General features: G+C 36.6%; 1 protein-coding gene across 3 annotated transcripts; it reads left to right on the top strand.

Annotated features, from left to right (window-relative positions):
• Nucleotides 1–99: 99 nt before the first annotated feature.
• On the top strand, nucleotides 100–24,246 carry LOC135466461 (probable E3 ubiquitin-protein ligase HERC4). 3 transcript variants are annotated; one of them, XM_064743958.1, is made up of 30 exons: nucleotides 100–149; nucleotides 1,151–1,456; nucleotides 1,744–1,906; nucleotides 2,183–2,259; nucleotides 3,132–3,321; nucleotides 3,657–3,688; nucleotides 4,857–4,948; nucleotides 5,954–6,084; nucleotides 7,174–7,402; nucleotides 7,924–8,048; nucleotides 8,391–8,447; nucleotides 8,712–8,823; nucleotides 9,543–9,732; nucleotides 9,852–9,901; nucleotides 10,362–10,421; nucleotides 10,943–11,002; nucleotides 11,244–11,366; nucleotides 11,749–11,838; nucleotides 12,152–12,325; nucleotides 12,883–12,930; nucleotides 13,573–13,668; nucleotides 13,805–13,923; nucleotides 14,578–14,625; nucleotides 14,914–14,980; nucleotides 15,417–15,499; nucleotides 16,529–16,637; nucleotides 18,216–18,290; nucleotides 18,785–18,887; nucleotides 21,107–21,159; nucleotides 22,221–24,246. In XM_064743958.1, exons 2-30 carry the CDS (start codon nucleotides 1,222–1,224, stop codon nucleotides 22,374–22,376), a joined length of 3,147 nt encoding a protein of 1,048 aa, XP_064600028.1. In that variant the 5' UTR covers nucleotides 100–149; nucleotides 1,151–1,221; the 3' UTR covers nucleotides 22,377–24,246. The 3 variants fall into 3 exon arrangements, with proteins under 3 accessions (XP_064600028.1, XP_064600018.1, XP_064600034.1); XM_064743948.1 differs by lacking the exon at nucleotides 12,883–12,930 and adding an exon at nucleotides 12,995–13,042; XM_064743964.1 differs by lacking the exons at nucleotides 100–149; nucleotides 1,151–1,456; nucleotides 1,744–1,906; ... (3 more) ...; nucleotides 4,857–4,948; nucleotides 12,883–12,930 and adding exons at nucleotides 5,023–5,379; nucleotides 12,995–13,042.
• Nucleotides 24,247–24,356: the final 110 nt, after the last annotated feature.

Below are 24,356 nucleotides of genomic sequence, written 5' to 3' on the forward strand. Positions count from 1 at the left end.
ACAGAATATCACGGGGATTTCCCTTAGCCTCGCTTTTGTACCGGAATAGCCCGAGTTTCTCTTTCATAACGAGGCTTAACCGTAGTGCCGTCTGGTGGAGGTTGTCGTACGAAATAGTTTTGATGCGTGTAACATGAACGACCTGACAGGTACATTTCTTGACACTTTTCTGAAATCAATTTTTAGGACATTACCAAAGAAATCTGTCCAAAAAAATGCGTTTCATCAATCTGGTTGTATAGTGCTTCAGACTTAGTTGTTGAAGATTGTGTCGCAGTAACGCCTTCTCAGTGTCACCTTGATTGCAGCTAGAACAATACAGTTGTTCAAAATGTTTGTGTCGATGAAATTATTAGGCTATTGGTAGACTGAGTGAGTGAGTTGACTTGGATATTTCAAAAAGGCTTACAAGTTAATACCTATGAGCTATATCCTCAATGCTTCTTTAAGTTTGATGGGCTGACTGTCCTTGAATCACTAGTTTAAGTGTACTTTCGATATCAAGAAGCAAAATCAAGAAACATTTTGTAAAATCCTAATTTTAACAGGCTGCTTGGAAAAACTTGAAAGAAAATTATTTTCTCAGATTAACTTGAATTAGATTTTGACAGCTTTCAAAATACATGATGATACACAATCAAAGAAGATTCAGAATGCATGATGATATGTAGGCCTACACCATCAACTTGCAGAAGAATTACAGAATACAATTTTGGCATAACTTGTGGAGTGCTGAGTTTATTAAAATGATTCCTTTGAGACTTCATATGCAAAGCCCCAGTATATCAGAAGATAAAAATACATTGTAGTAAAATCTACTCAGCAAGACTACTCAAGCCTGTAGGTCGCCATTAAAGCTAAAATGATCTAATGCCATCACTACATGAATCTTTTTGCAGAAGTTTGCGTAGCCATTGTTTGTTCTTGTCCATGATACTAGAAAATCTTTACTCAACTTTAACGTGAGCATTTGAACGCTGTATATACTTACACTCGTGGCTATCAGTTGTGACGGCATGACATCATTGTATCCGCCTCCTGTCCAATCAATACATTTGATCAAATCTATATTAATTTAAAGAATTGAGAGAAAAAAATTGTATATGTATTCTGTATGAATTTATTTCAGTTTTTCTTACTGATTTGACAGGTTCATTCAGAGTTTATTGGGTGGAGAAGGTAATACCATATGACATGTAGACAGGTTCTGTGGTCAGCGAGATGTCCTTGCTTTGTAGTTGGGGTCAGTCCACAGATGGTCAGCTGGGACTGGGTGGCATTGATGATGACCGCATCTCCTGTCCCAGGGAAGTGACATTGTTGAGCAAATGTAACATCAAGGATGTTAGTTGCGGGAACAAACACACAGTTATTGTGTCCAAAGATGGAGTGGTGTATACATGTGGGAATAATGATGCTGGCCAACTGGGTCACGACAAATCAAGGAAAAAACCAGGTTTGAATAAATAAACCTTTTTGGTAGAAGCAAGAACTTATTTCATGGTATTTCCAGTATATTATGCCTCATAGAAAAATTATTATTTGTTAAATAAAAGGAAAGGAAGAGCTATTTTGACTATGACTTACACATGACTTATGTGTAACTTACACATGACTTACATTGATATTTCATGCAGTTTTGAATGGTGAGTTACTTTGCTTTTGTCTGTGCTGTTCACGCCCCCCATTTTTATCAAGTTTAGAATAATAGGTGTTGTGTATTCTGCTATTTTGCCCTTTTAGAACAGGTGTTATCTTTAGAAGCTTGCCATATAAACCAAGTATCAGCAGGTGGAAATCATAATCTAGTTGTGAATTCAAGTGGAGAGGTATACAGCTGGGGAGATAACTCAGGTGGGCAGCTTGGACATGGAGATATACAAGGTGATTTACACAGGACCCCCAGGTAATTTTACAAGATGGATGGTCATGTTTGCTTATTGTTAAGATAATAATGTAACCACTAGTCACAGGACTCACAGACAAAGAAGTACAATAAAAGTTATATCCTCCAATTTCAATTGGTGTAATAAATTGGCCTTTTATTTGACTTTAAACTTACTGTCACATTCATACTCTTAATTTTAATTTTTGAACAACTCTGTTGAGTGGATTTTGGAACAGTCTTTTTGCACGTGTTATGTAAAAGTACTTTATTGTTGTATGTTTGTTCTGCCAACAGGTTGGTGAAGGCTCTGAGTGGTCAAAAAGTGATACAGGTGTCTTGTGGAGAATGCCACTCTCTGGTACTCACAAATGGTAGGATCTTTACAACATTGGTACAACATTTACCTTTAAGCACTCAAACACTCACTAATTATATGTCTATAACATCATTGGTAAATGTACATGGGCTAGTGGATAAAATCCTTGTCTATCAATTTCTCGTAAACATGAGGCGCAGGTTCAGGGAATTTATGGATTCCTCAATTCTCACAGTTTGTGAGGGCTTTGTGTCAATCAGTGGTCAACACACACGCACAGTTGTTGGTTGAGTCTAACATTTGTTAACGCCACTTGTCTTTCACCATTATGTTGTGCACATCTGTCAGTCACATAGGGCAGAGTGTCGTTAACTTCCAAAGGTCAGTGGTTTGCCCTGGGCACTCCAGTTTTCCCCACCCATCTTGGTTGATGTGCTTAGTATGCCAGCGTGGCGCAGTGAGCCTCTCACCAATACAGTCGCTGTGAGTTAAAGTCATGTTTATACTGGCTTTCTCTCAAGCTGTATGTTAAAAGGCCTGCCATTAACCTGCAGATGGTCAGGGTTTACCCTGGGGGTCAGTCTGGTTTCCTCCTACAATGCTGGCCAGCGCCGTATAAATGAAATATTCTTGAGTACTGCATAAAACACCAGATAAATAAATATTGCTGTGCATAATAATTCTTCCCTGAAATAAAAGCGGTGATGTTTATGGGTGGAGGAAAATGGAATGTCCAGAGTAAGCCACCCCACTTCACGAGGTACCAGCTAAACCTCACAACCTACAGTCACTGTTGAAACAGCTAGAGTTGAAATCATGTCTGTTCCCTTCTTGGTCAGCTACGACGAAAACAGTATGCTTCAGCAAAATGTATTGGCAAAGGCCTTGAATAAATATAACCAAGTACATGTGCATTTTGCTTTTCAGACAGCAGGGTGTTTACTTGGGGAAGCAACAGCTTTGGTCAGTTAGGAATAGGGAAGAACAGAAGTGGTCAAAAGTCACCTCAGCTGCTGGACTGTTTGAAAGGGATTCCCATGCGGATGATTACAGCTGGCGCCAATCATTCCTGTGTATTGTCCTTGTCTGGAGCGCTCTTTGTTTGGGGGAAAAACTCGTATGTACTCACAATTATATTCTTATATAGAGGTTTGGATTTTTTAAATTGATAGTTAGGTGAAATCAAGAGCATTGTACTCTACAGACTACTACTTTTTAATATGCAACAGTACAACTTGACTCACAGTTATCTTGGAAGTGTTCATTTTTAATGTTCATTATCCTTAAAGGGAGTCCTGGTTTATGTTGCCTTGTTCCCAAATAACAGAAAGAGCCAGTAGTGTGGTGATTGATAGCATTTCCCATAGTAAGTAGTACTGGATGTGATGACATTGTTGGGCTTTGTACACATACATGTAGACGTACTAACAGGCTTGTGTCTCTTCTGTGTAGGTTTGGGCAGCTGGGAGTGAATGATCAAAAAGGTAAAGAAAGTTTATAGATGAACCTATTTTATAGTTTTATCAATATCCTCTGCTAATCTTGTAACGTGATACAAGTTTGGAAATTCATTCAGATGTATGAGTCCTTTATTTCTGACAGTTCAGAATATAGGGTGCATGGGTACACATAACTGCCCAACCAGCTTTTAGCCACTTCACTCCAAAAAGTTTATTGGTGCTGCTTTTTTTCAGTTGTCAGTGCACTAACGTACCCAATATTGTTTTTTCTGATTCAAACCCTGCATGAAATACAAGTTCAAATGTATCCACAATTCCATACAAATATTTTGGGGATCTACTTGCAGAGCTTAGAATCAGTTGGGCTTGAGCCAGTGCGGCAACCTACTATGATTTACATCCTTTGTTTTGGGTTTGGTGAATAGCAGCCTTTTTATTACTCTAAGAGATCTAATATGTACAGAGTACTGTCTAAAAAGATAAGATAACAATGTTTTCTTGATACTCGTTTTTCCAATCTTGGCATAATTGCTGTTTCTAATTGCATACTCTTTCGCTCCAATCTTCTTTTTTGGAGATAAATTTCATTGCTATGGGCTATTTTGACCCCTTTCTAACCTCTGAACCTTCACTTGTGTGCCGAACACTAGGATGTCTACTAAATTAATAATTCAATTATCCAAACCTCTGTTTCTGCCAGAAAAACATCATCTGACAGACTTTTTGTGGTTGGTGATATTTATTTTGCCTTGCTCTGAGTGTGACATTTGTTTGTGAAGTACATCAACAACAACAATGCATGTACGCACACGTTTTATTTCTGTGCAGGCTTTATCAATATACAACGCTTTACAGAGTACCAGTAGTCCTGCAGGTCATATCTCACTACATGATGCAATTTTTACAGGGTACACTATAGTACCCACGCAAACATGTGCATTGAGCAAAAGACAGTAGATACTGTCAAAAGCCTTGACTTCTAGTTTATGTTGCATCTTTTGAATAATTTCTTTAAAGCAGTATAAATTGTAGTTGAACTTTGCCCAAATCTATTTGCCTTGTTTGTCTGAGAAGGCAATAAACATTGAGTGTTGTTGAAAATTTCTAGCTTCCTCCACTGTCTGTGTTTATGACATTGCAAAGGTATAAAACAAATTCTAGGCATGTGTGTTATTTTTTCTCCAAATTTCAGACCGTCACTTTCCTACACTATGCAAATCCCTACGAAGCCTAAAAGTGATGTATGTGGCTTGCGGGGGTGATCATACTGCAGTTCTCTCAGAGGCAAGATGCTTTGTTCATATATTTGTGTGATTTCTCAACTCATATATATTTTGAGAGAATATTTCATCCAGATCGTGAAATAATCATAATTTTTGATGTTTTGTGGTTGGCCTGATTTCTCTTGTCATATCTACATTTACATGTTACTGTAATGTCACACAGTAGACATCATCTTCAATGATGTACACAAATGACTCAATCAGAACACATTTATTATAACCAAGAATTTTACTTGCACAACGACAGTCAGTTTTATGTGTTTAGGAAATCAGTGCCCACTGTGAACCACCTACTTTTGGCTTACTGACAAACATTCCAACTTGTGACCCACGATTTGTGCAACATATAAACACTGTGCAAAACAACCCATGAACTTCATTGACCACTTATTGTCACCATGACCTCACTTTATATGATCTACTGACTGAAAGGTAAGCACCTCTAACTATGAGACCTTGCTACCCATTCAATTATGACTGCTTAATGCATAATGGTTTTGCTATATGTATGTTCTTAAAATCACTGGACAGGTCCATTATGTATGGATTTAAAGAGTAGCTTCTTAATATTTTTTTGTTTTGCAATATGCACTATTTTCTTAATAATGACTAGCAGAGGACATCACCAAAATCTGATTGGTGAAATTTTGTGCATTATTAGGCTTAATCTTCCTCTGCTATAAGCTGTTTGGTAGATCCCACCAGGTTGAACTCATGGGTAAAGGTACATGTAAATTCACAGGGATGATAAGATTGACAGAGATTACGTAGAATGTTCTGTGTGCAGTTGTGAAATGGCAAGATGTTTGATTGTTCAAAAAATAATCATGAATCCAGATCATTGACACAAAGACAGATTTATGTAGACATTAATGTGTTGCCATGCCATGTTATCTGTGTATTTGTGACTGAAAGAAACTGGGATAAACACATCCGTACTGATACATGACGCTTATAAGAGCACATGCATGTAGATATCATCAGTGTTGAAGTGGTTTTGTTACAGGATGGAGGTGTTTTTACATTTGGTGCTGGCATGTATGGACAACTGGGCCATGGCTCACAGAATACAGAGTTTCTGCCCAAAAAGGTGTTGGAGTTGATGGGTAGTATAGTGACACAGATAGCATGTGGAAGGTAAGATAAACAACAGAAAGTGGCCAGCAGACAGCTTATGGGTGGTTAGATAAACATTCACACAGATAGCCTGTGGAAGGTAATATAAGAGCAGAAAGTGGCCATGCAGATAGCTTATGGGCAGTGAGATAAACAGTCACATAGATAAACTGTGGAAGGTAAGATAACCAGCAGAAAGTGGCTACACATAGCTTATGGGCAGTTAGATAATCATTCACACAGATAACGTGTGGAAGGTAAGTTGACCAGCAGAAAGTGGCCACACAGATAGCATATGGAGGGTCAAATAAACATTCACACAGATAACCAGCAGAATGTGGCCACACAGATAGCATATGGAGGGTCAAATAAACATTCACACAGATAACCAGCAGAAAGTGGCCACACAGATAGCATATGGAGGGTCAAATAAACATTCACACAGATAACCAGCAGAATGTGGCCACACAGATAGCATATGGAGGGTCAAATAAACATTCACACAGATAACCAGCAGAAAGTGGCCACACAGATAGCGTATGGAAGGTTAAATAAACATTCACACAAATAACTTGTGGAAGGTAAGATAACCAGCAGAAAGTGGCCACACAGATAGCTTATGGGCAGTTAGATGAGCAACAGAAATTTGTCACTTAAAAGAGCCCTTGGAAGGTATGATAAATAGTAGAAGTGATTAGACAACTTGTGGCTGTGAAAGGTAATATAAAGAGTTACACAGATAGCCTGTTGAAGTTAAACAGCAGAAATTGGTCACACATAGAGCTTTTAGAAAGTTAGATAAACAGCAGGAAGTGGTTTGTCATCTATTCAATACTGCACAAGGTTATCAGAAGAGCATGATTTTTTGGCATGTTCATGAATACCTCTAGTATAATGTTGATTTTATTATGATAATATGTGTATACTGATGTATTTCTCTTGTACATCATGCCTTTTACCAGTATTCCACAAACCCTACCCCTGTGACAGTCGAAATACTTCCCATCTCAGAGCATTATAAGGACACTCACAAAGTACTTCTTAATGAAAAAATCTAAAAAAGTCTAAAGTATGCACTGCTAAATATACATGCATTTTTCTCTGCCACAGATGCCACACCCTAGCCTTTGTATTAGGCAGTGGAAAAATCTACTCTTTTGGCCTGGGGGGTAACGGACAGCTAGGTTTGGGGGACACAGCCAACCGTAGTGTCCCATCAGCCATTAAAGCTCAGTTTGAGAATAACTCTATGGCAGGACGATCAGCTGACAGCGTTGTTTGGGTGGAGAAGATCTTTGCTGGTGGTGACCAGTGTTTCTGTCAGGTGTCATGGTCTCAGGTAAGAGCAATTCATGGACAAGTATGTGTGGTCAGAGACCACCTCCTGATTAGGATGATGTTTGACTGGGTCTGCCTCCAAGATGTTATAAACAGTGTATATTATGTAATTCAGTACATAGGAACAGCAACATTTCAATTTTGGTAAAAATTGTTTGCCAATAGGCTTTTATAAGATTTTTGAAAATTTTCATTGTGAAAACAATTTATTAAAAGTAGAATTGTCCATTGCAGTATTATATGGATAATAGAGCAGTTTTTTGCTCATGTTGACAGTCAGATGAATAAACAATTGTCACTTTAATGTCATGACAGAAACTCTAATGGAAATAAGATTTGAGCAAATTATACACTGTCCAGATTTGTCAATTTCTGGCCAGACATAAGCTCCAAATTGCATACGCATTTGCAAATTCATGGCATAAGGTATTGCTCTGGTAACTTAAAGATAACTTTCAGTTTCAGATCAAGCACCTTTGCAGTTGACTAAACTAAAACAAGTGGACTGTTTTGTATTTGCAGCCTGTTTGCCCGGAAGATTTCCGTGTGCTGAAGGAGGATAGGAGAATTCTTCACTTGTCAGATCAGATAGTGGATAGAATATGCGAATTAAGTGTTGATGATAGACCTCCAGCAGAACTGTCAGAGTAAGTTTGATCAAGATGAAACTTCTGTCATTACTTTTACTTGAATGTATGCCAATTAATGACCTTATGGATAAACCTGTGTGTTTATACAAGTGTTTGTCAGGTGGTCTGTATGGTAAAAATGCTATGGTGGATTTATTGATTGGTGTTTAATGCCACGCTCAAAAATTTTTCACTTAAAAAATGTGGGTCAGACTTATGAGATATGATGGTGGGGCCGCCACTTGAAGTAAACCACCAAATCTTGTTTGGTTCCTGACAAACCTCTAGACTTAATGCCTTGTTGTGATGGAAGAATCAGAACATTCAAATGCTCTTACACTGTTCCCATATTTCTTGCAGAAAATGTGAGATGTTATTTGGTTCAGCGTCTTGCCTTAACTCTTCATTCCTGATGAGGTAGGGGCCAGTTTGTAAATTTTTGTTATATACACTTTCGTCTCGAGGAAATGGATGAAATAATATTCGACCTGTGAATTTGCTTGTGTATGGTTAATTGGTGGATGGGACACAAGTATGAATAATCCATTCTGTATGTACATTGTTCCATTTTGAAAACTTACTTTTCATGTAACAACTTGTATAGAAGACAAGAAATGACCAGTTGATGTTACACTATATTCAGTACAGTGGTAATCTTTTAGATGAGTGCTGTCATTACAGGGAGAACAAACACTTTAGAGCCAGCAGCAAGAATCATGGTGTAGATCTGGAATCTGCCAAGTGTCTGCTTCAGAGACTGGGAGAAATGAAAAATAAAATATTATCACACATTGTAAGTGTTGACATATAAGTATAATAGATTGCAAATGATTCAGTGGTGACCAATTTCTTTTTCCTTTAGAACATGAGTGAGTACTTGGGCTTTAACGTCGTGCTCAACAATTTTTCAGTCATATGACGACCAAGGAATCCTTAGGGTGTATGTATTGTACAGGACGGATTTCCACCGCTCTTTTATTTAGTGCTGCTTCACTGAGACAACTTACCGAAGGCAAGTAAGCCGCCCCGCCCGAGCCATTATACTGATACGGGTCAATCAGTTGTTGCACTATCCCCTTCATGCTGATCGCCAAGCGAGGAAGTTACAACTTCCTCTTTTAAAGTCTTAGGTGTGACTCGATCAAGGATTGATCCTGGATCTACCGGTCCCGAAGCGGACCCTTTAGAACATGGTTTAATATGTTGTTCTTAACATAACATGCCAACTTGATGTATTTACTCTATTAGTTGATTAGCTGAAAACTTCACATGTCCTTGAAAGATGTCTACAGTTAATACTTTTTATTTAATGATTACAAGTTACAGAATAAATATACTTTGAACTAATTTGCCAAACATGATGTATTGCTAAGACTTTACTTTCACATTTGTTTCAGATAAATACACATTTTCATGTATTTTGTTTGATGGAATTGTATTTTTGGTATGTTACATTCATCTGGCTTTATTTGTGTTAGTAATACAAGTGCTATGTTCTGTTATATGACTTAGATCTGCGGGACCTTGGAGAGTAAGTTGTTGAGGGAGTTACCGTCTTCTCCGCCTGATGTGGAGGCTCTCAGACTCTACCTGTTCCTTCCTCTTTGCCATCTCTTTGACAACCCTAGACACTACAGGACCATTATCTGCCCATTTGGAGAATCCATCATCAAACTGGATAAATCAGCATCCAAAATAATAGGTTAATTATCAGCCTTTGATGTTCCAAACATGTTTTCGAGCAAACAGTTTTTGCATCTTGTTGTCAAATTGATACATTGATACAAAATGATGAAATACAATTTTGTGATGTCTTTGTAGATCTTTGGTGGTCTTCTCAGAAGGCAGAAGAAATCAACAGGCTAGTGTATGTAAGTACCAGTAGGCTCATATCTTTAGTTGCTCATTCTTAGATAAAATTAATCAATACATCCTTTTGGAAATGTTTGTAGCATTAAAGATTCAATTAAACATACAATTTTATCACTTTATAAAGTGAATAATTCTGTACATGTACATATATATAAGTTGATGAATTTCCCTCGAATCGTGAAACTGTCTTAGACTTCAACCAGATTTAGTCTTAACTTTACAAGAGTTTACTGTACAATATTTTCTAAGAGTTCTTAGTCTTCTTGACAACAGTGAAAATTAGCATCAAAGTTCAAAAATAACAGCATGAGATAATACTAAGTCTGACTTCAGTCTAAGACACTTTTCTGATCTTGGGGCCAGAAATCTATCAACATTAATTAGTACCTTGGTCTGTAGACTTGTTTGTTATTGAAGATATCATGGCAAGGTAATTGACTATATTTTTCTTAATTTCAGATCTACAAGCAAGTGGTGGTGTACATACTGAACTTACCCTCTCCAACAGACCAGAATGATGTAAGTAACATGGCGGCCTCACACATGGTAGAAGCATGGTACAGTGAATGTTTATTTGGGTCTCATTTAAATCCAAATGTTATATTAACTGAGTGTGTTGATAACAAGCTCTTTTTGTACATGTACATGTAGTGTGCTCCAAAAGTTTACCAGCATTTCGAACTGATGAACTAATTATGGAAGGTTTCCTAATTCTAGATAATAGTGAATGTACAATGTAACCTTTAGGCCATATGCATTGTGTACATAGAGAATGGTTAATTCACTGGACATGCTGGAAGCACAACTGTGGGTGCTACACACAGTTCATGGCAGCAACATGACACAAGAAACTGGCATATGAACTATCAGTTGTTTCAATTTATAAAAAACCTAATTCTTAACAAATAGAATTGTCTTTTTTGATGTATACATTCAGTTAAATTTTTGTGATTGGACAGTGATAAAATTTTCTGAATTTAAGTTATAATGAATGTAAATACAACTCTCAAAGACAGTTCTTCTGTTTATTGTTTCCTCAGGTCATGGGCCGACAGCGTTGTTTACATACTTCTATGGAGGTGCTCAAGAAACTTAACTCTGTAAGAAGCAAATCTCCCAGCCATTATAATACATTCTACACAGAAGCCACTGTTAAGTGGTACCTTGAAGTGTGAAAATGTTTTTACTCTATTAAGGCTTATTGTTATGATGTCTGATTTGAGAAACTGGTTATACTATACGAAATATACACAATGTGATTCAGTAAAATACAAGCAAAGGAATGCATCTTGTCATGAGCAATACACAATACTCATATAAGTCAATGTGTTTATTGTTTAGGTGAATGAGATGAATGGCCAGATCATTCCATACCATCGCTTCTACATAGCGGAGCTCACAGAAAAAGTCAACATCAAAGCAGATTATGTGAACTGGGTACAGGTCAATAGCTCTTCTAATCCTGTAAGTGTTGTCTCATTGGGGTTTGATCATTTGTAACAATCCAATTTGTTGTACTGGTAAAAATAATTTAAGTACTGCTCTGTGCTTAGTGAATTCCACTGTGTCATTCCCTCTTAATTGAAACAAACAGTTTTCTTTTTACATGTCATTGGTACCTTACTAGGATAAGTGTACATCAGTCATAACTGTAGCTATTACATCCTGTCGTTTTACTTTTTATTTCACCAATTCTCATTCTGACACAATCTTTTCAAATAGAATGTAGGAAGTCCATATTTTAATTTAAGAATAGTTGTATTTGAACAGCTACATTATATCTGTGGACATTGATGATGTACTCTTGCTGAGCTTGTGTGACAGGAGAGGTTGTTTTCCTTTGTAGGGACTGTTGTCCTTCTGTAACTACGCTTTTGTGTTTGATGCAAAGGCTAAGACTATGCTCCTTCAAACAGATGCTGTTATGCAGATGCAGGTAATACATGACTAGGGCATGTGCTGATTTTAAGCGTATCTTCATCAAAGGATTATGAACAGTGAGAGTTCGTTTCTCTTCAGACATGTTTTCACATTTAAAGAATTAAATTAATCAAGGAAATAATCATTATCCATTCATCTGGTTGAAAATATTAAGAAAAAGAAAGCGATTGAAATGGAAACATAAGACATTTGAGTTTGATTTACATTTGTACTTTTTTTATTTTAAATTTATTTTATTTATTTGTTAGGTATTCAAGATCATTTTAAATCTGACATTGAAATGATATTGATTTCTGATTTGGCTTTAGTTTGCTATAGATGAAGTGTACCGCCGTAACATCTCCAGTATGTTGATGCATTTGGCACCTGTTAACCCTCTGAACCCTTGCCTCATCCTCTGTGTGTCTCGGAACAACCTTGTACAGGACACCATCCTACAGCTCAGCAAACAGGGGGCCGCAGACTTCAAGAAACCACTCAAAGTTAATGTCATTTTAGTAGTTGTACATCACTTCACTGTAAAAAAGTGCAAAATTGAATTGTTGCAAGCCTTTTGGGCATTTGCTTATTTAACTGAATAACACAATACATTAGCGTTAGGAATCTAGAAACCCAATCTCAAGTGGCAGCACCTTAAATTGAGTAATCTGTTGTGCTGACTTCTCTTTCAGCGTTACGGGATAAGCCAAGAACTTGACGACCTGGTCAGGAAATGCTGTGACTGGGTTGATCTTCATATCTGTTGTCTTCTACATAACCTTCCAGTTAGACAGCACTAAAACTATGTGTTTGTGCCTTAGATGTGTTCTTTTCGGGGTATAAAGGTTAAAATGAAATTTACTGTATTACAAACATTTAACTGTATGGGTATTCAGGATATTTAAAAATTCACTTGTACACAGAAGTGCTGGTCTATATTTTGCAGACAGTATATAGTACAGTATAAAGCTAGCACCAAATTTTCATGAACAAGCACATACAGCAGTGGCTGTAGATGTAGATATGGTGTTAGGCTGAATGGCACCAGTCTGTGTTTCAGGTGTTAATCCAAGGAGAAGAGGCTATTGATGCTGGTGGTGTCAAAAAGGTAACAGGTTTCTTGATCTGTCTTCCTAAAATTGATTTGACAGAGCTTCCTGTTGTGATTTCAGGTGTACTTTTTAGGGGAAGAAGCTGTGGACGAAGGAGGAGTTAAAAAGGTTATAATCTTTCAGAGAAAATGCAAATACATGTATTTCGCCCGGTTTGTTCTTCTGTGTTTTGTGTGTTGTTGGAAAATAACATGCATGAGAACTCAGTTTCTTACATGTATCTGGTACTAAACTCCATCTTTAATAATCATCCTGTTGTCCGCTTGATTCACTTGTCTACCTCCCTCACATCCTCTCTTTATTTGATTTCTGAATTAATCTTCCAATCATATTTGAATATTGTGCTGGTTATCTGAGGTGGATGTGTTATCTGTGTTGCACCTGTGAAACCTGTGTTTTTGAGCTAGACAGTTTGTGGTGGGGTGATTGGGGAAGCATGCGGCCAATCAGAGTAGCAGATTTGTAGGTCCAAAATGTTGACACTAAGTGTAATTCTTCTTGTCTTATTTCTGAGATAATTTGTCTTTCTTTGGAATATACTGTTGAGTGATGCAAGTGCTGTTATTAATTGAAATGAATGTACATTTACTTGTATAAACTGTTTTGATGATGAATTTTGATTTTATGGTTTGCTCTAGGAATTTTTCCTGCTGATACTACGAGAGGTGTTGGACCCAAAATATGGAATGTTTAAGTACCATGAAGAATCAAGGCGAATTTGGTTCCAAAAAGAGGTATAATTACTTTATCCATCTGTTATCTATGCCTTGTTAAAATTTTCCCAATTTGTCCATTTCTATGCTGCTTTCTGTGATTAGCTTTATCATTGCCATTAGTTAAAGTTTGTTATGTTTTTTCATGTTTTGACAGACCTTTGAGGAGGAGGGTATGTTCCACCTAATAGGTGTACTCTGTGGACTTGCCATTTACAATTCCATAATCATAGACATTCACTTCCCTCTGGCTCTCTACAAGAAGATCCTCAACAGGTGATTAACATATTGCTAAAAAGTGCAGGTAACTGCCAGGTCATACAAAACACACGCTAAGACATGTCAGAAATACTTACATTGCCCTGCACAATAAATAATCTTGCACTTCATTGAACTTGTATTTTGAAGGCTCGCTGTGAGGTCCAAAATGGTCGAGGTCTCATCAGGGTTATAGCTGTATTCTATTGTTGATGTCCAAAACTCTAGAAAGAAAGATGTCCATACTTTATGTTTATTGTGTGTTATCATCTTTGTACAACTTTATAGTTACATGTATGTGTGAAGTAACAGTTTTGTCCAAGCGGACACTCTGCTACTTTTTACTATTTCTTTTTGTGGCCATTTGCTATTCAAGCAGAAGAACCAGGATCATGAACTGATCAGCCTTCTGTCAGTATACTGTGTCTGGGTGGGGAGCGATATCCTGTGTTTTCAGCATGGTGTTCCAGGGGTGCAGCGCTATAAAAATGCTGGTGTTGTGACTGGCCTGTGACAAGGAGACACTGAAATGTTTATGAAAGTGACATTAAAGCAAACAGACAATTTAAACTTTGCCGCTTCCACTTTAATATTCATCTTCATTTTGTTTTCCTTGTAGTTGAAGATCACTTCATGTTCAAAGGTTTATTTGATATATTTTTGTTTATCCAGACCTGTGACATTAGATGATCTCAAGGATTTGATGCCATCAGTTGGGAGGTAGAATATCTAGATTTTGTATCATGTCCTGGAATGCCAGTAGAGCTGTAGCGAGATAAAAGTAACATTGCCCATGTCGACAAGCAGTCTCTTATAATAATGTTTGTATTAGTCCATTTTTGTGTAAGATTACTGAGATGCTCCATGTATCGTTTTTAACAAACATTTCTATTTGAAACCTGTTTGACCTTGACGACTGGTATTAGTTTTTTTTTTTTTTTTTTTACTATACATTATAGGATCTGGTCTTGTTCTCACTTACATTCTTATATTTTGGTTATGTCTCAGGAGTTTACAGTGCATTCTGGACTATGAAGGAGATGACTTTGAAGAACTGTTTGATCTCACCTTTGAGGTAAAGATATGGAATGTTTCACCTTATTTTGGGTGTCCTGAGTATTTGAAACTTATTTAATACAGCATGTTTACATTTAACTATCGTTTGTGTGTAAACCTGAAAATAAATTATCTTCTATTTTTGAGTCTAAAGTGTTATCTCTGAGCATGAGAATTAAAATGTATACTTTTGTCAACATGAAATCCAGTCCACTTACTTCAAAATTTAAAACAGTTCAGGATTACTCTGTCAAGGTAAAAATACCTGTTTTTTGGATAAATTTTCATGTAAAGGATAATTCGTGAAATTGTATTCATGATATATGTAAATTGAAGCGGTTTCAAGTCGTGCTTTGCTGTTTTTCACATCCTTTTCATAATAATCTTTTTAAAGCAGCATCACTGTATATTACATGGGATTTAACACATTACAATAAGCTCTGATATGGTTATAGGTGAGTGAGGACTACTTTGGTGAGCTGAGAAGTGTGGAGTTATCACATGAAGGGAAGACTAGACAGGTGACCAAGGAAAACCGGTAAGCACTCTTCATTTATTTAACAGTTATTACCTTATCACAAGCAAATGTACTTCAGTGGCCCTATTTTGTTTTTACTTGTGATGACATAATGCATTAAGCTGGGGACACACTAGAGAATGTTTTTGTTCGTACAGTCATACTTTACAATACTCTGTGTAGTGTGTCCATTCTAGATGCTTCTGGTGATCAAGATGACTGAAGTTGACTAGTAAGACAGTACAGAAGTCTGTTGGTCCATGTTATTTTGTTTGTGTGGTGCTAGGTCACATGTAATACCATTCTGATTGTTACTTATGAAAAAATATAACTGGAAAAGAATTACTCATTTGGTGAATACAACCAGGTCATTTTCTCTGAAGTTGGAAAACTTGCGAATATGTCAACGTAGTATGACCAGGCAGTAGCTAAAGGCCAAGCTTTTTGTGACTTTTAAAGGAATAACAGTCATTTAAAGAGGCATTCTTAGCTAGATTGTTGCCATCAAAGCAGCAACACATCACTCATTGACTGAAAGCCACAACCACTGAACATACCATTACATGTAATGCTAGCAGGTTAGGTCATTGGTAGCATATATATGTTTTTACATGATATCATTTTATGGATTGGAGAACTTTGCAGTTTGTCTGCATACATGTGTTGGTTACATGAGTATAAACCTAGGCACAGGTAGTTGCACTGATCTTCAAGACTTAAATAATAAATGTTCTTGCTATATATGTAAAGCAAAGAGTAAGCTTGTCATCCTGAAAAGCCTTATATGTATAATGTTTTTGCCTATAGCCATAATGTTACCAGATATTGAAATTGATCAGTGCTTTGTTAATGACATGGTGAATTGTAATTTACCCTAATTTTGCAAAAATTGTTCCCAACAGCCTTCTTCTATTTAAGATTGGGGAAGTTTTCTTTGTGAACATGCTCTCATAACTTTCAATTTGAGATAAAGAACGTTGCAGAGAAGAGATTATTTAATCTGAACAGGTCATATTAATGGTTATGTATATAATCCTTTGCATCTTTCAGAAAGGAATATGTTGATGCTTACATTGACTACATATTCAACAAGTCTGTGGAGAAGAATTTCAGATCTTTCAATGAGGGATTTCACAAAGTGTGTGGTGGTCGAGTCCTGGTAAGCTCATAATGAGCGTATTTTATTCTTTAGTTACTGTTCATATATTAATTAGATGCTCACTGGCTGGGGAACCACTAGTCTGTTTAAGCTAATAGAAACTTGCTATTTACGTGTATATATATATTCCAGCTTGTTGTAGCAGTTGCTGTTTTGTCTTTACCATACCACAGTTGGGAAAAACACACAATATATGCATTTTATATCAATGTTAAAATGCTAACAAATTTGTATGAGGAAAATGTAGTTTTCACAAGAGTTGCACAATGGCATTAGACTACATGGCAATTTGTTTTGTGAGGTAAATATTTGACGGTAATGTAAAAGCTGTTGCAAAGCACCTTAGACTTTCCCACCCAAGCCAGGGTTTATGATAAGTGAATCGATACAATTGCATACTACTGTAATTCCAATTTGTATATATATTGTATATATATCCCAGGTAAAATCCAATATGGCATATATAATGTAAGCACCTTTATTGTTGTTATCCTGAGATGTTAATGGGAAGCCATTCTGATTATATCTGAGAAATACACATCTCAGCCAGTATTTGTAAGGATGCAAGTCAAGTCATGTTACAGAGGTCAACCAATCAGCGTGTGGTGCAGTTGTGACAAAGTTGGTAATGCAAGAACTACTTATGTAAACAATGACAAATTCTAGGAATATGAGAAGACATCAGGTGGACCTTCCTGCAGTGCAGTGCTATACTAGGATCAAAGTACCCTGATAACATAGGGTTGCACTGTAGCTTCACATTTCCACTCAATAGTACATCAATCCATAGCCACAGAACAGCGTAGTGATATCAAATGATCCAAGCGTCTAATGACATTTCAGTAAGTAATACAAGATTAAAATAGTAACTAGGTTAGTTAATATGATACACACACAATCAAAAAAGTATTTCAGTGCTGTAGTACACATGTAATAAACCTACTTTGATAGGAAGCATTTGATGACCTGTTGAAATGTTCCCGCTATCCGAAGGATCACGCAACTTCCTAGCTTTGTCTGCATGAGATACAAGGAAATATGCCCAGACAATAACAACCAAAAGTACATTATGTTACTGAGCATAAACAAGAACATTTCAACACAGCAAAATATCAAAAGATGGCTGAAATACTTTACAAGTCTAGTCACATGACTAGCAGGGTTGCCAAAGGAAAACATGGCCGCCGCAACATTTACAATAGGCCATATATGGATTACTGGTACAAAGGGGCAAATTCAGGGGTTAATATGCATGTCACAGCATTATTTGGGTTCCACATAAAGTCACTAAGTTATACCATAAATTCCTTGCCAATATAGGAGGATATACCCTGTAGCAAAAGGTAAGGAAAAGTACATCATAATGAACACAGGTTCAGTACAGGTGATGTCAACATTGCCAGTGAAATAGCTATGCCTGCATTCATATAGGTACATTCGTGGTTCACAACAACAATATAAAAATACATTTGACCATCCCATCCCAACCTAGAATTATACTTTACAGTAGGCTTTCAGTGGATTAAATGGAGTACAGACAGAACAACAGACTCTCACTATGATAAAACTTTATTTCAGGAATTGTTTCACCCAAAAGAACTGGAAGCCATGGTTGTGGGAAATGAAAATTACGATTTCCATGAGCTAGAGAAGGTAAAAATTTTGTTATTTTGTCTGTTCCCTTCAAAGATTAATAGAGATAAAAGTACCACTGTCAAGAGCATATGGTAAATGACCTGAAGATATTTATTGAGTGTATCCCATTGTTCTTTTTCTTGATCATGTTCCGTAGTAATTGGGGTGTGGGGCATGACAGAATAGCAGGGGTGATCAAGGAATTATGTGGACAGTTGACAAATCCAGTAAGCAAAGTTTGCAAAAGTAAACTGATTTGCTAATCTTGAGGTCATTTACTGTACTTAAGATCTTGCAAACAATCTGCCAACAACCAAATTCATTTGTTACACTAAATATTATAAGTCTGATGCTTGATGGTAAGAGGAATTTTGACATTTAACACTAGACATTCATGTACGGTTGTAGAATAAGCGCATTGGTCTTGAACTTGGTTTGCTGATTGAAAAAAAGTATTGACATTTTGGAGTCAACTTATCTTTGTAATTCCTGGCCCTTTGTGTACTCTCCAGAATACAGAGTACAAGGACGATTTCCATCGATATCATCCCACCATCAAGATATTCTGGGAAGTCTTTCATGATTTATCACTGGAGGAAAAGAAGAAATTTCTGTGTAAGACTGATAATTGCTGTAATAATACTGTTGTGTACATAATTTACCCCTGCTTTCATAGTCGGTGGTCTTGCATGAAATAGACTGGCGTCCACATGCCTGCAATCTATGTAACATTCTGGCAGACTGTTGAGGGTTAATGGGTAACCGACCAACGATAAGTAGCTTACTCCGAGCTCTCCATGAAACTGGCTGCCATCTTCTGGGTGAAAATTCTTAAATTAAATAAATACATTTTTGGCCATGGAGAATCTTGCATAGATCACTATGTGTGTGAGATACTTTTTATCTCCCATTTGCAAAGTACAGCGACAGGCTCGGCGTCATTTAACAGTTAAGGGTGGTATCTCAAACACTATTATATGTATTCACATCAAGTTTTGCACACATGTATAGCACGTCAAGGTTGAGTTTTTCTGTTTCTGTAAATTACAAATTGCATGAATTTTTCTCATCTGTATTAGAATCTGTGCTAAGGTAGATGTTAAAGGTGGTATTGGTAGACACAGAGGTTTTCTTAACTAACAGCAAAAAGGGCAGCAGGTTGCTACGAAAGAACAACAAAAAAAAAAAAAAAGAGTAACTTTCCTTTGAAAAACAGTTTCAAAGGTACATATGCATTTATGACAGTCAAAGGAGATAACTTTAAACTTGCATATTTCCATGAACACAATATTTACCTAATGCCTGTGTGTGTATTACACCCAGCTGGAACTTTGTCTACTTTAACAATGCTCGTTCAAAAAAATAAAATATGAAACAGTACTGTCTAGCATCAAACTGACAAAACAGATATCATATGGGAACATCCAATTCTCAATTACAGAATTACTGGGTACATACGTGTACTTAACAGTAAGGGTAATATGGAAAATGTTTCCCTTTTAAAGATACCGTGTACTAAGTTACACAGATATGCCATTCTGGCAAAATCCGAGAACAACAGTGAATGAATACATACTTTATATGTAAACATGATATATAAACAATGCTTACAAAAACATCATAAATAAACAATGCTTACAGCATTATAAAAAAAAACAAAAGTAAAATAGCTGTCACTCGAAATTACAGGGGAAACATGAGAGAGTAAGAGCATGTACATGTAATGACTACGCATAAATGACTGCCCCCTGATAGCACAGTTCGTAGAGCTGTAGGTCCAGGGTCAATCCTAGGTCGAGTCACACCTAATACCTTGAAAGAGGATAGTGCAACGACTAGTTGACCCATATCAGTACAATGGCTTGTCCATGCGGCTTACTTGACTTGGTAAGGCGTCTCATTGAAGCTGCACTAGATAAAAGAGCGGTGGAATTCCGTCCTGCAACAAGGAGGCACATTACGTGCACTCCAAGGATTCCTTTGTCATCATATGACTGAAAAATGGTTAAGTACGACGTTAAACCCCAAGCACTGACTCACTCACAACATTAATATAATTGTTGTTGCTATCTCCTATATACAGCAATGTAAGAAACATTCCTCACACAGATACAATTGCAGCATGTACTTGGGTATTAATTAATAACTATAAAGTAATGATTATTAATTAATGTGTACTAGTTAATTCCCACAAAGAGTGATAAAATACTGAGCACTGAAGATATGGACTTCACAGTACAAAGTCACAAATTTACACGTACATTCTGGTTCAGAAAACAACAGCTTGTTATTACAATTACAAGGCCTAACAACCTCGACAGTTATGTCTTGCAATCACCGAACATCTTATTAGTCATGTTCTAGCAAATACATCATGAACCACATAGAAAATTTACCTTCATTGGCAAAATATCTGTTTGCGCTTTTGTTTTCACATGATGTAATGAGACGCTGATCAGTGGACGGAAGTCAGCATGCACTCCCTACCTGAGAATGGGAGATCACTCTCATGACACAATACAACATACAAGTCTGTACTGGGGAATCCAGTCACTTCTGTTACATTAAGATAAATCGTAATGAAGGTATTTCAAAAAAGACTATGTAATGAGCTGAAATTTGCATGCATGTATTTCCTATAGGCAAGTTCTTTTTCTTTGACTGAAAACATTGGTATTTCATATTGAAACTGATGAAAACATTTCTGGCATTAAATTATACTTCTAGTGTCTTTTACTGTTTCTCTCATATTGTCGAACAAAATGCAGACTAACAGGTTAGCGCTCTTCCCCCTGTATGTAATACTTGTATTTGCTTCCTCTGTTGGTGTTTAGTATTCCTGACTGGCAGTGACCGTATTCCAATCCTGGGCATGAAGGCAGTTAAGGTAACTTATATTTTACTGTGATCTTGTTTTGAGGTAATCTTGGCATTTCGCCTGGCTGAATAAAAGAATACAAATTTTATAGCCTGTACATGGGGCCTCCGTGGCTCAGTTGGTTAGTGCGCTAGGGCAGCGTAATGACCCAGGAGTCTCTCACCAATGCGGTCGCTGTGAGTTCAAGTCCAGCTCATGCTGGCTTCCTCTCCGGCCGTAAGTAAGTCAGCAACCTGCGGATGGTCGTGGGTTTACCCCGGGCTCTGCCCGGTTTCCACTCACCATAATGCTGACCGCCGTCGTATAAGTGAAATATTCTTGAGTACGGCGTAAAACACCAAGCAAATAAATAAATAAATAGTCTATACATAAAAGTGTATATGTTTAAACCTTCCTATTGGAGACTGATAGTTGATTTCAAAACATGTATTTGTAACTGAATTATTCTCAACTGGTCTCAAAGTACTAGTTTGCTATGACCATTGTGCCTTTGACCAGTGAGCTTGATTGTTTGAATCTAGCTCTCGAGGTTTCATATGCATTTTCAGGTCAAGATTTTTGCCTGGTTTTCTCTAGCAAAGGTCAGTGGTTAACTATGGGTACTCCACTTTCCTCCACTCATAACTCCCTTCATATAAGAGAAAATTCTTCAGTATAAATGTTATTAAACCATAATCAAATAAATAATTTAAATTAGGGTTAGAAGTTTAGTGTAAAATGTAAAGTTTGTACATTGTATTGTACCCAGTATCCAAGTATGTGTACCTAACAGGGTTATCCAGTAACAATTGGTGCTGTGGGAATCAAGTTTGTGATACTACAGTATACCTCTGCATAGTATGTATACTTCAAGAAACCTATATAAATTTTGAAGCCTAGTGGCATGTAGATTTTGCCTCCCTTTTTTGATATTGATATTTGGAAGATTCATCTGTATTCATAGTGTATGTGCTCTGGAATACTAATATTCATGAGTGTACTTAAGGTCAGTTGTTCACACAGAGAAACTGATGTATACATGTACACAACTTGAGTTTGCTAATTGTCCATTATTATTATTATGATTTCAGTTGTTCATTCAGCCAGCAGGGGGTGGAGAGGATTTCTTACCTGTGGCTCACACCTGTTTTAACCTGCTGGATTTACCTAGATACACCAGCAAGGACAGACTGAGACAGAAGCTACTCCATGCTATAGAAAACTCTCAAGGCTTTGGCATTGTGTGAAGAATTGATCTGGGCCAAAGAGTCGACCTGGATGCCACTGCTGAGACTTGCAAACCCAAGATGTTCTCAGAGACATGGAGTGATGTCTGGTTGAACATACGTTTTGAAGTTTTAATGTAAATGTTTGTTAAAAAAAAAATAAACTTTATATTAAGTCATATAGATAAACTAGTCCAATGTAGTGAGGCATGGCTTCTGGGCAACTGTAATTGTGGTTATTTTTGTAGTCATAACCATGCATGTAGCTTAAAAAGTGTGATGCTCAGTGAGTTAACCAGGTGTGATGCTCAGGTTAAGTATTTCCACATACAGCTGTATACCATATTGTGTTTAGTTATTAAATTTCATGTGTTATCACCAAACCTGTGTACCCTGAATAGTGTTCAGTAACACCTCTGTCTATAACTGCTGCCTACTAAGACACTATATGATTGTCTTCCACTGCACTGTCTGACCCATGGGGTATTTTATGAAATGTTTGCTCAATGTCACAGAATCTGTGATATGCATAACCTTCAGTTATAATTATTTTAATATGTTATCTATTGTTTAAGTGCATTGGTAACTTTAAAGTTGTTTGTTCTTTTTAAATCATATTGTGTAATGTAGCTCTGCATGAAGCTATTTTACTAAGCCTTAATCAACGTTTAAATGAATCCATATAGTGTGACATGAGCAGTAAAGGTAAGTGAGCTGAGGTTAAAAGTAAGTATTGAGATGTTGGACATGTATAATGGTGTTGTATTTGTATTTGTACTACATACATAATTGAAGAATATGTAGGTGGAATTAGTGCTGGTTATTGTTAAGCGTATGAAGTATAAATGCATGTACTGGTATGTTTGTTGTAGAAAACATGTAAGAGTAGATTTACATGGATTATATTCTGGCTGATTTCTGGAAAGTGTTTTCACCAAAAAAAACTGTGCTAAAAAAACATCAGTAGCCTCTTTTCGTGCCCTGCCGTCCTGTTCACCTTATATTTGTATTCATTGAAAATATGTTAGATCTACTTTCTTATTGGAGCCAAAATAAATTTTACTCTTAGAATTTGCATCATATATTAGTCCAACTTGTAATAATAACTTACAGTATCATGTGACATTGAAAATTGTATAAGATGTAGGCTACTTACAAATTGAGAAAAACATCCAGTCCAGATAGTTGCACCTTGCAGCATGTAGGCTGTTGAAAGAAGTTGATTCTTTTTGTACGTGTTGAATTTTGTTGAGTTTTTGTTTAGGTAAGGTTGTATCCATGGTGTATAGTTTGAGATTTGCAGATAAGTGTGGGAAACAGATTAAAAATTATTGGTAGGATTATGTTGAACAATAATTTTCAATGTCAGAATTACTGAGTGATAAATTAGTGATCGTACCTTCAGTTACTTACTACGTCTTTTGTCCAAGATAATCCATACTCAGTAGCATAGGACAGAAATCACATTTAGGTCATTAACTACACAGATGGAATCCCAAAGCCCATGCTGTTGTAGTTATCCATGAAAAATGCTCATCCTCAGAAATTCGTTTTTTTGTTTAATTGTAACTAAGAGTACGGTACATATGTTTTTGAAGACATGTTGGTGTAGATATATTGCAGGCAGTTAATTTTTTTCTTTCAGTTATGTGAAAACAGCTTGAATATTTACATATATGTGTATATATTCATTGTTGCTGAAACAAGGCAGTGCTTTGGAAATAAGGTGCATCGGTGGAAAGAATAGCTTTATGCATTTGTTTGTTGAAAATATGTAACTTCTCAGGGTATGGTAACCTAGAACAATACCAGTATAAATACCAGTACAGTTTCTAAAAATACTGGTTCTGTTAGTATACTGATGTCAAATTGTATTATAATAAATGTATAAATACCCGATATTGGTACTGTCATATTTCATAGTACATTTTGACTGCTCTGTACATATAGCAGATAGCGAGTAGCTGTCGTGAGCTGTCAACTGTAAAGGTACTCTTACTA

The sequence above is a fragment of the Liolophura sinensis genome, chromosome 1, assembly GCF_032854445.1.
Source record: "Liolophura sinensis isolate JHLJ2023 chromosome 1, CUHK_Ljap_v2, whole genome shotgun sequence".
Classification (NCBI taxonomy): Eukaryota; Metazoa; Mollusca; class Polyplacophora; order Chitonida; family Chitonidae; genus Liolophura; species Liolophura sinensis.

Bases quoted from the DNA above. Each gene is read 5' to 3' on its own strand.
- LOC135466461 (XM_064743958.1), top strand. From the start codon at position 1,222: ATGTCCTTGCTTTGTAGTTGGGGTCAGTCCACAGATGGTCAGCTGGGA. The intron at 7,403-7,923 runs GTAAGAGCAATT...TTGTATTTGCAG, and splicing joins GTCAGGTGTCATGGTCTCAG to CCTGTTTGCCCGGAAGATTT. The intron at 11,003-11,243 runs GTAAGAAGCAAA...TTTATTGTTTAG, and splicing joins TGCTCAAGAAACTTAACTCT to GTGAATGAGATGAATGGCCA.